The sequence below is a fragment of the Mycteria americana genome, chromosome 5, assembly GCF_035582795.1.
Source record: "Mycteria americana isolate JAX WOST 10 ecotype Jacksonville Zoo and Gardens chromosome 5, USCA_MyAme_1.0, whole genome shotgun sequence".
NCBI classification, from domain to species: domain Eukaryota; kingdom Metazoa; phylum Chordata; class Aves; order Ciconiiformes; family Ciconiidae; genus Mycteria; species Mycteria americana.
The window spans coordinates 62,849,540-62,865,631 of NC_134369.1; the positions used below are offsets into that span (position 1 = coordinate 62,849,540).

Genomic DNA, 16,092 nt, shown 5'->3' on the forward strand with positions numbered 1-16,092 from the left:
AGGGGAAAGGTAGAGGAGGTGGCTATTTCACTAATATAGTGTACCTGAAGAACACAAAAGGAATGTGTCTGGACTTGCTTTGTACCAAGAGACAGTCAATCCTCTGAACCTGGATTTATGGAAGAGATTTTATTGTTTAGACTACAGAGAACAAAAGGTTCTCCTTTGCCCAAAGATAGAACTGAGCAGTGCAACTACACAGAAAAACATAAGCCTGTGGTAGACTTCTTGTTTGGGCAACATTGGGGAAGCAGGTGGAGGAAGGGGGAAATCTGAAAGCTTAAGGTGAGAGCAGGCACTCATGTAACATAGGCCAAATAAGGTCTAAGGCCTAATGCGTGTGAGTAACTTCATCTAGCTTGCTTTCACACTCGATGCAGGAAAAAAAAAAAAAAGACTAGAAAAAGCAGATGCCATAGCAGTAGTCTGAGGACAACAACAAAAAAGATGGGCTAAATTGTGCAAAGATGGAAAAACAAACATGTAAAGCTTTAACAATAACAACAACAACCTCAGAATAGTAATAGCTCCACAGATGAATGCAGACAGCTAAAGGTGCCCTTCAGAAGCACGATTTAGCTAAGAGCCCAGCGATACGGACAGAAGGTACTAGAGGCAGCGATCCAAAGCTGATCATAATGCTGCCCCGACCCAACACAACACAGAGCAGTGCAGAGCATCAGGAAGAACATGAACAGAGCCCTTGCTCTGAAACTGCCTGGTTACACAGCTTCAGAGATGGGCAAACAGAACAAGGGGATGGGGGGGGGTGGTTTGTTGTTTTTTAAATGGAAGAGACTAAAGAGGCTTTTGCTGTGAGGGGAAGGAACTGGAAAGCAGGAAGAGAGTAGAAAAGAACCATTTCCCAAAAATTTGTAGTAGTTCTATGAAGCTAGATAGAACCATATAGTACAAAAGCAGTAAAATTTTAATTCTTACTGTAAGATGTTAAAATCAAGTATCTTTCTGGTATTTGTTTTTAAAACCTAATATTAATAACAAGTGGTTTTAAAATAGGATAGCTGCTTTGTGACAAAGCAGCTTTGCTTTATATTATTTCTGAGGCCCTGTAGAGAGAAGAATGGTTATATGCAATGGCAGCACAAGGACTAGAAACACCATCAGGCAATATTAACTGGTTGAATTTGAGTCCCTTTGGGTCTGGAAACAGAGAAGGTATACACTTGCAGCAAATGCTCCTTCTAGTTTGGCATGCTATTAAAATTAAAAATCATGTCTCCCCTAACATGGGGATTGCCACATCACACTTCATTGTGCAGCCACAACCTGCCCACACCTTTACTCTCCTTCAGAAAACTTACCTCACAAGGAAAAGCTGGTGAACTTACATCCAAGTATAAAAATATTTTCTTTCACAATGTAGACAAGGCTTAATGTATTGTCTTATCACCGTTGATGTATTTCAGCATCTATCTATCTCATCTAGGAAGAATTTCATTTTACTAGTAATTCTTCCTGAAGCAAAGTAGTTTGATACATTTTTGGAGCAGAATGCTTTACTATGCAAAGGATTTATTTTATTCCTTTTACACCTTCCAGTTTTACGGTATAGTAGCAAGAGGAGGGAGGGAGATGAGGAGCAAAAACTACTCTTAAAGTCCTCACACTTCCAGTGTGGTGTGACGCAACTCCAGATGCTTGTTCAGGTTGTGATGTCCGGCTGACCATCAGTCTCATTAGCAGTTGATTTGCCCAGGTTATTCCAAGTGCTGGAGAGACTCTGTTATCCACTACACTGTAAAGAAAGCATTACAGATTTGATTGTGATAGGAAAATAGCAACAGAAAATAGTTGAACTTTAAGTATTTGAAGTGTGTAACTGTTGGCCCTGGATTCCATTTGAAGGTGTATTTAGAAATGTTGGGTAGATATAACACCGTGTACGTATTACTTCAACCCAAAGTTTAAAACAATTTTTTTTCCTGGAAAACGTACAATCTCTCTAGTAAAAGAATTAAAAGATAACCAGGGAAAGAAACCTGAGCCTTAGCCTTGTTCTGTGTGAGTTTCTGAATCTGAGGACATAACTAACTCCTTGCAAAAACACGTTTATGTAGCACCTAGCTTATCTAGTAAGTCAAGATTATAGTTAGTATTCAAACAACAAATATGTATGTTTGAATCCTGTTAATATCTTGCTGTCAAAAGATACTTTTTTTTTTTCTTGGCAACTAACAAAACCAACCCGTAAGGTTTGGTTGCTATATTTTTTTTAAGCAGACTGAAAATGCACTCGGCTATATCAGAGACAAGAAGAGATGCAAAAATACTCCTGTGTAAGCAAGTACACCAGCCATTAACTCCAGAGGATCTTCCCCCCTAACTTGCTGATTAGGGATTACCACATAAGTGTATCTGACAGTTTCTTCCACTTTACAGCACATTAGTTATTGCTGACCTCCACCAAATGCAGCATTGTGGGGTAAATGCACTACTGCTCTCAATATGCTCTGGTAGTTTGTATTGGAGTTATAAAAAATATAGTGGTTCAGTGCTGCTGTGTACAACATTTTGTTACATTTCTCTTGTGGATGACTTACCTACAACTGCACTGAGCAGCTTCTGACTCGCTCACCGCATCAGTCACCTAAAGCAGAAAAACAACATTTGAAGTTGACCTGTAGTTACATATTTGTTTTTAGCAAACAGAAGGGCAGGGAAGGGAACAAAGCCAAGAAAATCCAAGTTATTGGATCACATATTAAGCCAAGTTAGAACACCCTTATTCTTTCAAGGCAAATGAAAAGGGAGTTGTGAAGTATTATCTTAGTTTACAGTGCTACAACTATTTAGCTACCTACAGCTTATATGGATTTAACTACTACTAGATGCTTAATTTGTTAAAAAAAACAAAAAACCAACCACCAAAAAAACCACACCCACAAAACTGTTCTGATGCTGCATCTGCAGATAAAAGGTCTTGAAGCCCAAATCTCCGACGGTGTCCTGTTCTCAATGATTTCACTACCTTTGAAGCCCTGCTTAATGGAGCAGTTTGCCTTTGACTACAACCTAGAAAAATCCACACCTCTTGACTCCCTCTATTGTCTTTTAATGTCATGATTCTTCCACACAAGTTCTTCACAAAGCACAGCAAATTAAGTTATAGGTACTTCTCTAAATACAATATACAGATGGATTACTTTACATCTGTAATCTTCCTCAATGTTATTATATTCACAATTTATTTCTGTAACTACAGACTTGATGTAATGAGTCACTTTCCATTAGAATACAGTTTTGAAGGACCCTATGTTAGCAAGTGGTCAGTGTTGTCATTCAGCGTCAGGCAGTCACCTAAACTGTTGTGAGCCAGCACCAACATAAAACTCCCATCAGGGGAGGCAGACCTAAGAAGCTGTCTTAAATCACTCTTTTTCCCTCTCATGCTGAACCATTCCAAGGTAGAGACTGGATACATCTAGACTTGTCTTACCCTTAAATCAGATCTTTTGCCTGCTAGGTGGGCCCTCAAAACCCCCAGGAAAAAGGCAGACAGCCCCCAGAAGCTAGCCAAGGAACTTGACTCCATTGGTTCGCTTCATAGCGTAACTGCTGAAACACACAAACCTTTGCTTAACAAAGCGCAAAATCCAAACAGTGCTTCCCAAGGAGAACAAATTGTCTCTACTAATACCAAAATTCAGAAAGCAGTTACGGGAAATCTGTTTTCCTGAAAAGCTAGCTGACCCTATGAAAGATTATGTAAGAAAAAGTTGGTTAAAAAATTAGGAGTAACTCGAGGCTGAAATTTAAATCCTACTGAATCTTAATGGGAATCTTACTGAAAATAAAAACACTGTGCATGCCTGAGAGCTGTTCAAATTACTGCTATGTATGAATTCTAATATCCTCCCTTCCAGTTATGGTAGTAAATGTAAGGTTTTACACACTGCCCATTCTGTAGTTCCAGAACTCCTCCTAGGGAACAGAAGCAAATCAAACAAATAACAGTTGACTTGATGTTTCTAGACCCTCTTTCTTCCCGATATAAAATTCTTCTTGTTTGTTACTTCTCAAGTTCAACTTTTCTCCCTACCTCTTTTCTTCTGCTGTGAGAAGGAAACCTCAGGGCTGAATACTTATTCATTTGCTGGAAGGGCTTCCCGGAAAGGAAGTTTCCCAACAATGGCCTGCCTGCACATTTACTTACCCCTTTCTCAGGCCACATTCCAAGTGTGAATGCTTCATCTCCAGCATTCATCTGCTCCTTCAATTTGTGATAAGACTAAGAGCAGTGCCATGCCGCTTCTACAAGACAGAAGTAGTGTCTAGTCTAGTTTTCTCAAAAGAATATTCTTTCTGACTAGTATCATTGTGGCCATTTTTTGGTTCAGCTCGAGTCAGCTTGCATGCATTCTAAAGCTTTAGTAGTCTCAGCAGTTACACAACAATGTTGAGCTTCACAAAAATGCAGCAAAGTCCCTGGTGTTTCACTATCTCCTGCATACGTGGAATATAACTGCATGCAGAGTTCCCAGAGCAATCCTGCTGGTGATGGCATTTGAAGCTATTGTTAGGAAAGAACTCTTTTAGTTTGATGCTTCGTGCAGTTGCTATACATATCTATTTTCGTTAGCTTTAATGGACCACCTTTCAGAACATTAACAGTCTCTAAAAGCTTAAATGATGTTCTTAAACTTTGAGAAGTTAAAACTTACTAGTTTAAAGTACACCAGTTGAAGGAAACTTCATTTTCCATCAGTCATTAATACTCAGTTGACAGTGTTAAATACGACACCAAGAAATCTGCATACACAGATTGTCCCCTCTCTGTCCTAGCCATTTATTAAATGGTCCCTATAAAATGAGAAGCAATTCTGATGTCATACCTGATTAATGCACATTATTGGAGTCCTGAATCTAGTGCTTAAACTGTGAAGCTGTGCTCCAAATGTCTGCAAATACCGAGCCTTCATAACAGAATCTGAAACTCCAAATTCGCATCGAAACAAAGCAGCAATAGAGTCTATGACCACCAACCGCACCATGCCTCTTGTGAGCAGCAGGGAAATCCTTCTAGTAATGCAGTTGTGGAAGGTATCCTACCACAAAATACAAACAGCCAGCATTAAAACAGTTCAAATAACTCTATCCGTAAAATCAAGATAGCAACTACAGGCATCATCGCTGAAACACAAGGTGATGGAGTTTCTCATCATAAAGTGAATTTGTGGATCTTTAAGTCTCACTAGTAACCATTTTTCACAAGTGTCTTGTAGTTTTACCTTAGGAAAAAAATAGACCGAACTGCAATGTACAGTTATCTGCAGCTCTGACTTAAATAAATTATTTACCAACATTTCAAAATCTCAAGAATGCAATACTACAATCCTAAACCATTCCTATTTTGCAGGAGTGGTTCTCACCGAAACACTGAGGACTCGAAACTAGCATTAAATATTCAAAACAGAAGTTAGAGACTATGCTGCTGTTCCACTAATGACATATTAACAGTAAAATACATAGTTGCTACATCAAATCCATATTGATCAAGAGTCTTATAAACATGAGTAGCTGCAACTTATATCCTCCCTATTAAAAGTTTTACTAATTGAATATTTTGAAGTCACCAAACATTTCAATTGCAGGAAGTTTAACTAACAAATATTTTGTAGGGTACAACTTCTATCACATAAGAATAATCATGTTAGTCAGATGAAAGGTCCTTGTAAAGACCACAATCTTGTCTTTAACAGTGTGGTCTACAGCAGCTGAGCAGAAAGGAGAACAAGCTCACGGTGATAATCACAGCTTCTGGCCATCAGAAATTTCAATGTTGGCAAAAAAAGCAATAATGTGAGAGTCACAGTTCATCTGATTGGTGCCACTCTTCACATCTAAATAGAGGTTCACAGCTAAGAGCTTATATGCATCCAAAATTACATATAGCATCCTCTAGAATTCCACAGCTTTTAGAACTAAATTGTAATTCTCAAGTCTGAATTACAGCAAGATCTATTCTACTAAATGAGCTGCTTTTTACAAAATAAATAATATTATAATATCAAAGGCTATTTTTTTTTTTTTTTTTTTTTTAAACTGAGGGAAAGAAATTACTCTGAAGAATATATAACTGCTTTCCATTCTGGAAAATGGATTTTTTTTGTTTCACTTACTGGTATATCTACAGGAAACTATGTTGCACTTCAAACACTTCAGTGTTTGTATGTGGTCCTTCTGTTCATACAAGACTCATTCTTTTCAAGTGAATACACGAACAACTGGATTCTTCCGAATGAAGCAAGTCAAAAAAATTTTGATGTGAAAGAAAATACAGAATGTAATTGTGATTTGGGTTTCTACTTCAGTTGCTATAATCTGCCTATCTCTACACAGCAATGCATTCTATGTATATGGATACACACACACGCACACACACACAAACTGAATCTATACATAGCAATATATGAATGGTAATAATCTATTGTGCAGTTGCTGGACTTACCAGTGAGTGTAGTGTTTTACTTTTAAGGGTATTTTAGAGACATGTACATACTACTATAGGGTGATTGTCTCCTTTTTACAATAACATACTCTGTATGTTCCACAAACTACAATTAGAACTCTAATTAATATTTCCAATGAAAGGGACATGGAGAAGGTAGCTTAGCTGCTGCTGGACCACACAGTGAATAAGTGGCAAGCACACTAACGTACAAGAGCTTCTTACACTTGCAAACTATGATTAAAAAAACCCCAACAATTGGAATGATTTAACAAGGGCCACTTTCAAGCCTTAGAGAAAACAGAACTTCTGACCTTCTGATCAGTAAAGAGCATATTAATGGCTACTTAAGAAAAAGCACAAAAGTGTGGGATTACAAGGCAAGAATACACTACTGAAGTTTGTATCTTTTCCACTCCAATTCTGTTATGATGTCTTACAGGCAGAGGGGCAAGAGAGCTGCACTGCTATGGTTATGCTGTGCCATTACTTATTCCAGGCATCATTTTTTGTATCCTTTCCTCCCATCTGCTTAAACTGCAGTTTAACAACTCTGGTGTTATATTGCAAGTTAGTCAGGATAAACACCACCTTTTGCATATATATTTATACCCTGTCTCCAAACTCAATGAAGATGTCTCTAGGAGCTGCAGTAAAACCAGTAGCAATAAGTCTACTACATTTTAATAAACATAATGACTTAAAAAAATCCACTACATGATTCATTCTAAAAAATATTAATATTTATCTTTTAATATCCTTCGTAATAAAACACTATAATAGACAGTTCTCTAACAGCAAATTGCAAGAGATTAAGAAGCATTCATTACAGATCTTAGTTCACTTTCAGCCTTTTGAAAGGTCTCCTATATCAAAAAAACCCTGTGGTTACTGGATTATAGTGTAATAATTATGCATTCTTAATTTGTGCTACTACTTACTAGGTCTGCTGCATGCTCAACAAAAATACTGTTTCCAAATTTGGTCTTCTGTATGATTTCAGCTGGAACATCTGCACGCAGCTTATGCTGTTGATCTATGAGTTGTTGCAAACGTTTACTTGGGAATACATCTTCTGTACAAATGTAGACAGCTCCTATAATCAAGAAAGCCACCTCTATTATTACAACAGGGCTCTTACACATGCAGTTTTCTTAACAGCACAAAAATAAAATAATACATTCTGCACCCAAAAGCTAGCCATATGTACCTGGAAATTCATGTTACATTTTTTTCAGCCATATTGAATCAACGATGAACAACAAAAAACCCACTCCTATGACTTTCCTGTAGTTGCCAGGTCCTTTTTCTGGTGCCTGCTGACACAACAGAATTTTTGTACTCTCCACTAGGTGACACTCATCTTGCACAGCTGCAGAACACCTGCCCACCTAACTTGAGTGATTACGAGTATCATAATTTATCCAACCCACAAATAGAGCAATACTGCATAGTTTGCCTGTTTTGGTCACAAATCCAAAACACAGCACTATACTACAAAGAAAATGAACTATCCCAGCCAAAACCAGTACAACTAGTATTTTGATTAATTTCAGTTACTGTTTTCAAGTTTCTTGTTTTTACATTTACATATGGAGGGGTACTTATTGCCACAATTTGTAAGCCAGTTTAAAGAGGATCACTCATCCAATCTCGGTCCAATTAACTCTTCCTGAAAATGGTAGATTAGATAAAAACCATTATACTTCAATCACATTACTGTGAGTGATGTCTATATATTTTTACTGTGGTTTCTGGTTAACAAGCATGCATTATTGCAGAGAAAATGAACCATACACATCAAAGACGTTGGGGAAAAAAAACCAGAAATACATGCAATATTTTCTTTATAAAAAATTGTTACTGTTATTGCAGAACTAGCCAGCATTATCAGCTAACCTTTATAGGGTTCCATCTAAGGATTAAGTCCATTCACTAAAGTGGTTGAAGCTGCTAACACAGCTTGGCAGCTGATGAGCTTGACAACACCAGACAATTTCTCCTAAGTGGACCAATTTTCATATCACTTTCCAATTTGACAGTGATAGCTGAGTATCAAATAGGGAGGTGAGGAACTTTACTATGGGCAGTTCATGCATTCCTAATCAGATTTTCAGTTTCACTATTTCTAAAAAGCCAGCAAGTCAAGAAAAATTTCTAACCACAAATTTGACATTACATATATCTAGCACCAATACTCACTCAGATAAGCAAATTATGTCTTGCAACACTTACGTCACAAAACTGAAAATCATTATGGTGCAAATTCAAAACCAAGCAAAGAAATAATAAAGAAATAATAAAGAAATAATAAAGAAATAATAAAGACCACCAAGAGATGCAGCTTCCTTAAGCCTATGTGGTTTCTGAATTTCATACCGACAAAAGCTCTGCTAACTTGTGTTGAGATAACAGTTTCTGAAGTAAAACATACTGGACTTCTCAACTACCACTCTTATTCACAGCTGATTGCCTTTTGCACAACATTGCCTAATTCTGAAAGGCAGGGATTTCTTTACCATGAATACTGGCTTACAGAGAAATCACCTGCTCTCTAAAAATCAGACCTGCCTTAAGCAGTATGTCCCTTGTGCTCTCCTTGCTTTACTTAAAAAGGATGGAATGGAATGTCTGCTACTTGAGACTTCATGGTGGTTTTTTCAAATGCAGATTTGCATTTCTAGATAGATTGGTGCTCCATTGGTTAGATAATTGTATTTCAACCCAGAGTTATTGCAACATTCAATACATTTCAAAACGGAAAACCTAAGAAACTTGCTGAAAAAATACATTTTTCCACAATTAACTTATCTGGAGAAAAAGAAATATAAAATTCTTCTAAATACCTTCTTTGCAGATAATTTCAGTACAGTAATAAGAACAGTGATAGGAACAAACACAAGGTAAAAGCAGAAGAGTATAAAACAATCAAGCAATCTTATTGTATTACAAACATACGCAACTGTGGCCCAGTTTCACATTTATACCTGGTGAACAAGTAAATCCAGGCAAACAAGATAGTCCTACAGCCATAATACCTGTAGGCAAAAAAGAACAGCTGGAGAAGCAAAAATCTGGTCCCCTCTTCTCCACTGGTCCAGCAACCTAGGTTTAAAATTCCTGGTCAATAGATACACACTGTCCTCTTTGTAAAATCATGACAGCGATTTTAAAGTTCAAGTGAACACATTTATTGAGGTTAATTTTTTTTAGTGAAACACTTGTAAAAATGATCAAGAAGATCAAGTCCTTCTTCAGAACAGTTCTACTTCATAGACTATTTCCTGCCTCAGTTTAGTTTTGTAAATACCAGCATTCAGACACCTGCCAATCTTCTACTCTGCTGTAATGCTTCTTTGACACCAGTTAAATCTACTACAGCAGATACTGTATTCTGAGTACATAATTGGTCCCTTTGTGATTTTTCCAAAACCATACAGTGGGACAACCTTATTTTTTTTTTCTTTAAGTGCTGCTCATTTCACAAAACCATTATGTAATTTTCATCTTGAATTTTAAGAGAGTTAAGCCACATAAAATATATCAGATGAGCTTTGCCTTGGCTTAAAATTTGAGTTCCACAGTACAATGAAAATAGCACTCTCTCCTGCTGGACCTTCATCAAGCCTCTTCAGAGAATACACACCCATGCATAAAAAATACAGGAGGTGCTTCATAGCAAAGTTACAAGGGCTAGAAGAGATTGACAAATAACTAAACTCAATATTAAAGACCGATGCCTAATTATGAGGCAAAAGCCCTTATCTTTAAAGATATGTGAATATTAAGCGAACTGTCACAACCTAAATAAAAAGAGGAGACTAGTACAACACAAACAGAAAGCCTATAGCATCGTGCTATGTACAGTTTATTAGGAAGCTGTCAACACTGACAGTAAATCAAAAGTCAGCGTGGTTATCACTTTTGAGAAAGAAGCTGAGAGACTCTTAGGAAGTCAGTCATCCCCTGTGATCTTACAAGCATCTTTCCTCACAGATCCACAAAAACCAAAGAGAAACCAGCTATTTCATCAAATCCCAGTGCTTTACTGTTATTTAGGCTGATAAAAATGCTATGCTGGTTGTAACCAAAAAACACTCCAAAACCCAAACAAAAACCACTAAAAAACCCCACTCTCAAAGAAGGACAAATTTTGAGTTCTACGAACATAATCTGTCATGCACCAAACCAGCTTGTTAACAAGAATCAGTAGCAAACATTTTTTTTCTAATTCAGAATTCTAATATGGATATGAATGTGTCACATTATATTCATGTATTACTTATGAATATGGGCATATAAAATAAATTCGGCCAACATGCGATTGACCATAACCGACATTCTTAGAATGGTAAAAAGATAACCTTGAGGCAAAGGATGTCCCAATTTCTTTGTTTGCTGCCAACCTCCTAGCATTGAGAATTGTAAACAAGATTAGCACGAAGTCAAATGAAGTAAATACGCAATAAATGTATACTGTGTGAAGAAATGTATTTCAACATCACCACCTAAGAGAAGGGAAGTTTCTAGCACTAAAAAAACGCCACAAAAAAACAACCCACCACAATTTTAAATCATTAGCAAAGTTTTAGCACTGAGCTTAAAATTCTATTGGTAGTGCTAGACTTCTGTGATAGTTACTAAGCATTGTTGTTCTCCTCAAGTTTCATAAAGAATAAAACTCCTCATACTTAACATAAGCTTTTAATTCCTGTATTTCTCATAAGTGCTTTTTCATTTAGAAAATTTCATTTTCTAAGTGCTATGCAAACAATATCTGCTGCTATGACTGTCCGCAGTCTAACATACAGCAAGATACCACACTGACAGTAAAGAACTGTAATAATTAGGATTCCACCACTCCCTTAGCTCTCCAACTCCAGCAGCAGGATATTTCCGCCTTCTATACCTGCAAGATCCTTAAAAGTTCTGTCCTCTCAGCCCTTCCAAAACGCTCTGGTTCTCTCACAGGAGCATTGATACGATGGCCATTCTATCCTATCTTCCATGAAACACTTAGGAGTGGGTAGATGGGGAACACAGACACAACAAAGCAATCGTAATGGCACCAAGTGCTAGGAGCATAAGAAACAAGAACCATCTTCAAACACAAACAATGAAAAGACTTGCCATTTATGTAGCCCTACAAGGAATACTGTAGTCTGGTACAAGAGACAAGAGTGCCATTGGGTGCCTTCTTCTGTACCTATTCTGGTTTGTTCCTTTGTTTCAACATAAACAGGGAGAAGTGCTGGGGCACGAATAAAAATGTATTTGCATTCAAACTATTTGCAGCAGTTAGCAGCAGCACACGAAGGAATCAAACAAAATATATTTGCTTCTGCTCTGATTAATGACGTAACTTAAAGCTAAGTAATGTAAGCCACAGGCTAATTACTACCCTTTAAGCAAGATCTTCATTTGGACATTCTATGATTTTTCTGCATGGGTGGACATAGTACAAGAAATAATTAAGTTTCCCCACAACAAACCACTGAGCTGCCAAATTAAACCCAGTGCTGCACGGAAAGAAGAGCAAGATCCCAGCCAAAACACACCTCAGGCAGACTACCACGGCACTGAACTCTCAGAAGTGACACAAGTTTCCTCCCTTTCTAAGACAGCATATAATATTAAAAAACAAAAATATTGGGAGTTAGATTAATGTGATAGGTGGTTAAAAAAACCATACTCTAATCAAAGAATAAACCTACTTTCTTTTCTTCCTTACTTTCTTTTTTTACCTACTTACTTTTCTTCCCGGCAAAACCGGGAAAATCACAGGTACAAAACAATGTTAACTTTCTTCAATTAGATTTCCATCAATTTTACTCTGTAAATCACTTTAATTATTGTTATAAAACTAAATATTCTTTGAAATTTGAAACCCCCAACTAGGGAATATATACCCTATACCCAAGATGTTTGTGGAAAATTATCTGACAAGCTATTTTTCTGTGGTTGTTACTTGAGGAGTTAATAAGTACTTATGACAGCAACACTTTTCATATATTGTTTGCTTATGTCTAGTTTAATCCACAGTGGCAGGCAGGTAAACAACAGCCAATAGTAATTTTGTATTAAATGATGTTGTGCTGCAGGGCATGTGCACAGCATGCGTTTCTCTGTAAAGATGCATTACTGACTAACTAGCTTACTACTAATGCTGTTGCAGAAGGGTAAGACATGAACTGAATAAGTGTGCCTACTTCAATGCACTGATGATGTTCTTAAAGACAATATATTCCTCCAAATGGCAAATTAATCAATATTTACATTTCTGTACTTACCAGACTCTAATCCACCGTATTTGTAAGGATACTGCACACAAAGGCACAGTTGTAAACCAATCTGAGTCTTCCCAGCAGAACTTTCCCCGGCAAGTTCTGTGATTCCCACTAAAGGAATGCCACCTTTTAACAAGTTATCTAGTACTGAACATCCTAGGCTTAGCTTCTGGTGTTGGGAGGTGAGATGATCTGCATCTTGGTAGAGCTGAAGTGCTGCAGGGTTTTGGATTTTTTTTTAATGATTAAAAAGAAAAAAAAAAAGAAAAAAAAGGAGTTTAATTCAGTACCTTTCTAACACACGATACAAAATAGAGGCTGTATACCAGGTTTATATCTACAAGGGATGCTTTCTTTGTCGATGGGAGATTTTTCTAATTCAGCCTGGTCCTCCCCACCTCCCTTTCCCCACAGGGCCTACTAATTGAATAGCTGTTCAAAAATTGATGGTTTACACTGAGCCCTTTCTTCCTCTAAAACTTTTTTCCTCTCTCTGCCTCTATGGAAAGCTACACTCTGGGAAAATATTGCCAGCAAGGTTCATGCACAGCAATTATGGAAATGGAAAGCTACAGCAGACTATGAAACAGCGTAGCAGGCATGTGGCCAAGGCCTGAAGATATATGCAAATCAAAAGAAAATAAATTTTAAGTACAGAGCTGCCATGAAGCATTTGTTCAGGAGGAGCTATTAGGTCCTGCTTGGTTTGGAATGAGGTGTTTATATCAAATCAGTTTATATAATTTATAATGTATCATATAAGTTTTTCAACTAGTCTTAGTCCAAAAGGAAAATAGTGAGAGAGGTGGGGGGGGAGAGAGAGAAAGAAAAAGGAAAACTTTTGTTCCTCTAATCAAGTTTTCCAGACTGGAGAATCATTTTGTCCTGCTTCAAGCAGGCTGGATCCTGAAGAATGACACCCATCCACTTCCATCGACCTTCAAGGTCTCAGAGGAGCTGTCCTTAGGATAGTTAAATAATTTACTACCGCAAAACTAAAACACTTGCCTTTTAATTTTCAGAATCACTGTGTCAATGAGGAGCCAAAACCATATTTTCTCCCAATGACAGTATTTTAAGATTTAAATAGAACAGTTTTTTTGTATTGACTATATTACCTGTAAGCATACTGTTTCTCCTCAGCGTGTGGGAGACTGTTTTCAGTAAGCACTGTATATCTGCACTGGATAGTTTCATCAATCTTTGCAAGTCTGCTCCAGAAAGATTTAAAATCTCTTTTATTGATTTTATGTCAGCTGAAATTAGAAGAATTTTTATAAATACTTTTGGCTGGATTACAGTCTTATTCACAAAAGTAAAAGTTTTCCCACTTTCTACTACTCATTTACTTAAAGTTTATCTACTCTGCATTCTTGTAAGCTGAGCAGGCAACATTTACTATGAATGTATCAGCACACGCTATAAAATTGTTTGGAAAATTATTATGGGAGCATGGGAAAAAGCCATCACTTCTAATTACTCAAAAAACTTGCTTATGAAATACTTAATTACAGGTCTGAACTGTTAGTGTACATCTATATGCTTGTACCCATAAACACACAATTATGTAAAGGAAGACACAATGGTGACAGATGTATTAGTGAGACATTGGCAAATTAAGTTACCTTTCTTAAGGGCAGCAATTACTTTAGGGTTCAAGTCAAACTGGTCCCAATCCATTTCCTGATACAGCACCGGGATGAACAGAGCATCAGGTAATTATCTCTGTTTTTAAAGTGGCTTTTATCAGATATACATGCAACAAAAAATAAGCATCATTCAGTATCAAAAGTTTGTAGGATTTTTTTTTAACAATATATTTATCAATTATCTTAGAAAAGTAACGATGATTCAGCATATTGGCAGAAGTCTTCTCAGACAGCTGTTTACATATATCCTATTAAAGAGTCCAACTAATAACACTGCAGTTAAGAACTACTTATAATTTTAATTGCTTGTAATTCTGCATAGTGCTTTTGCTCTGGATCGAAGCTTGCAAATACATTGGATAGTCATTTCTATCCTGCCACCCTTTACACGAGTTGTTCATTTTCAAATAGAAAAAAGATCTCATGCACGTGCAATTTGGGGTGACCCAGGACTATTCATACATTGGAGAGTCAAATATATTTTGATTAGCTAAAAGCAAATTTAGTATTAAACCATTAATATCAGTTTGTTTCTTGTAACAACGTTAAGCACATGTGGGGTTTGTAACTATTATTCGGATCATCTTTATGCAGGATTGCAGCAGACACATAAGAGTTATATAAGAATATATGACTTAATGAACAATCCCTTATTTAACACGGGGGAGGAGAGGTTGCCATGGATCCCGATAACAGAACAACGCAGGAGAAGAAACAGTTATTTTGAAACAACACACATGGAAAGCAACATTCTGACAAGGGCTGAAAGTCGAAACTTACTGAAATTAATGATGACCATAACGACCTTCGACGGAAGGACCCCAAACGATTTTGTACAGTCCACTCACACGGAGGCGGTCCATTGCGGGCAGTTTGAGGCGCTGAGAAGGGAAGGACATCACCAGGAGCAATTACCGGAAAGCCAGGCGCGTCCCACGGACCGGCGCCGACAGAGGCCGCCCAGGACTACCACAGCCTGCCCCGGCACCGAGAAAGGTGAGCGGCAACAAACACCCCTCCGCGGCCCGTTCCTCAGAGGGGAGCGCGGTGAGGGACGGCTGAGGGGGAAGCAGAGCAGCCGGGCCGGGCCAGGCACACAACACCACACCACCAGCCTCGCAGCACCCCGGCCTTGCCAGGAGCCGCCTCGCCGCAGCCGGCGCCCTCACGGGGGACTTCGGCGCAGCCAGGAGGGGGCTGGCGGCGGAGGGACACCGCCTCAGCGACCCCCTCCCGCCCCCGGGACGGGGCCCGGGCGCAGAGCCGCCACGCCGACCTCAGCCCTGTTACGAACCCCCCGCCACAGCGGCCGCAAAAGGCCGTAGCCATTGGGCGAGCAGCTTGCCTGCGACGTCGCCAGTCGCAGGCCAATCAGAACTCCTCAAAGCGACCGCTCCGGCAGGACAGCCAATGGCAGGGCGCTGCTCAAGGAGCGGGCGGGACGCTTTTCGCTCCGGTAACGATCTCTTCCGCGGGGCTGGACGGGGAGAGGCGGAGGAGAGGAGAGGAGCGTTCGCCACTACCGGCGGTGGCGCCCCTCAGGGCAGGCGCTACGCCACCAGCCGCGGAGCCGCTCCTCCAGGCCGCGGCCAGCTGAGCCCACCCCCTACACGGCGCTGCTCGCTGATTGACTGTCACTCTTCCTCGAAACGCGGAATACGGGGGCGTGACTGAGGCGTGCACGCCC

At 38.8% G+C, this 16,092-nt stretch overlaps 1 protein-coding gene across 5 annotated transcripts; it reads right to left on the bottom strand.

Moving 5' to 3' along the window:
- Positions 1-344: 344 nt before the first annotated feature.
- Positions 345-15,932, bottom strand: XRCC3 (X-ray repair cross complementing 3). Of its 5 annotated transcripts, none has more exons than XM_075503679.1 (8): positions 15,186-15,932; positions 14,382-14,439; positions 13,875-14,012; positions 12,760-12,972; positions 7,411-7,565; positions 4,854-5,066; positions 2,562-2,608; positions 345-1,756 (listed from the first exon to the last, which is right to left on the bottom strand). In XM_075503679.1, exons 2-8 carry the CDS (start codon positions 14,434-14,436, stop codon positions 1,534-1,536), a joined length of 1,044 nt encoding a protein of 347 aa, XP_075359794.1. In that variant the 5' UTR covers positions 14,437-14,439; positions 15,186-15,932; the 3' UTR covers positions 345-1,533. The 5 variants fall into 5 exon arrangements, with proteins under 5 accessions (XP_075359794.1, XP_075359793.1, XP_075359792.1 ...); XM_075503678.1 differs by having other exon boundaries at positions 14,382-14,479; XM_075503677.1 differs by having other exon boundaries at positions 14,382-14,483; positions 15,175-15,932.
- Positions 15,933-16,092: the final 160 nt, after the last annotated feature.

Excerpts from the sequence above, each read along its gene's own strand:
- XRCC3 (XM_075503679.1), bottom strand. The coding sequence starts at position 14,436 with ATGGATTGGGACCAGTTTGACTTGAACCCTAAAGTAATTGCTGCCCTT. Across the intron at positions 12,973-13,874 it reads GAGAAACAGTATGCTTACAG|CACTTCAGCTCTACCAAGAT; the intron begins GTAATATAGTCA and ends AAAACCCTGCAG. Across the intron at positions 5,067-7,410 it reads TTGAGCATGCAGCAGACCTA|GATACCTTCCACAACTGCAT; the intron begins GTAAGTAGTAGC and ends ATTTTGTGGTAG.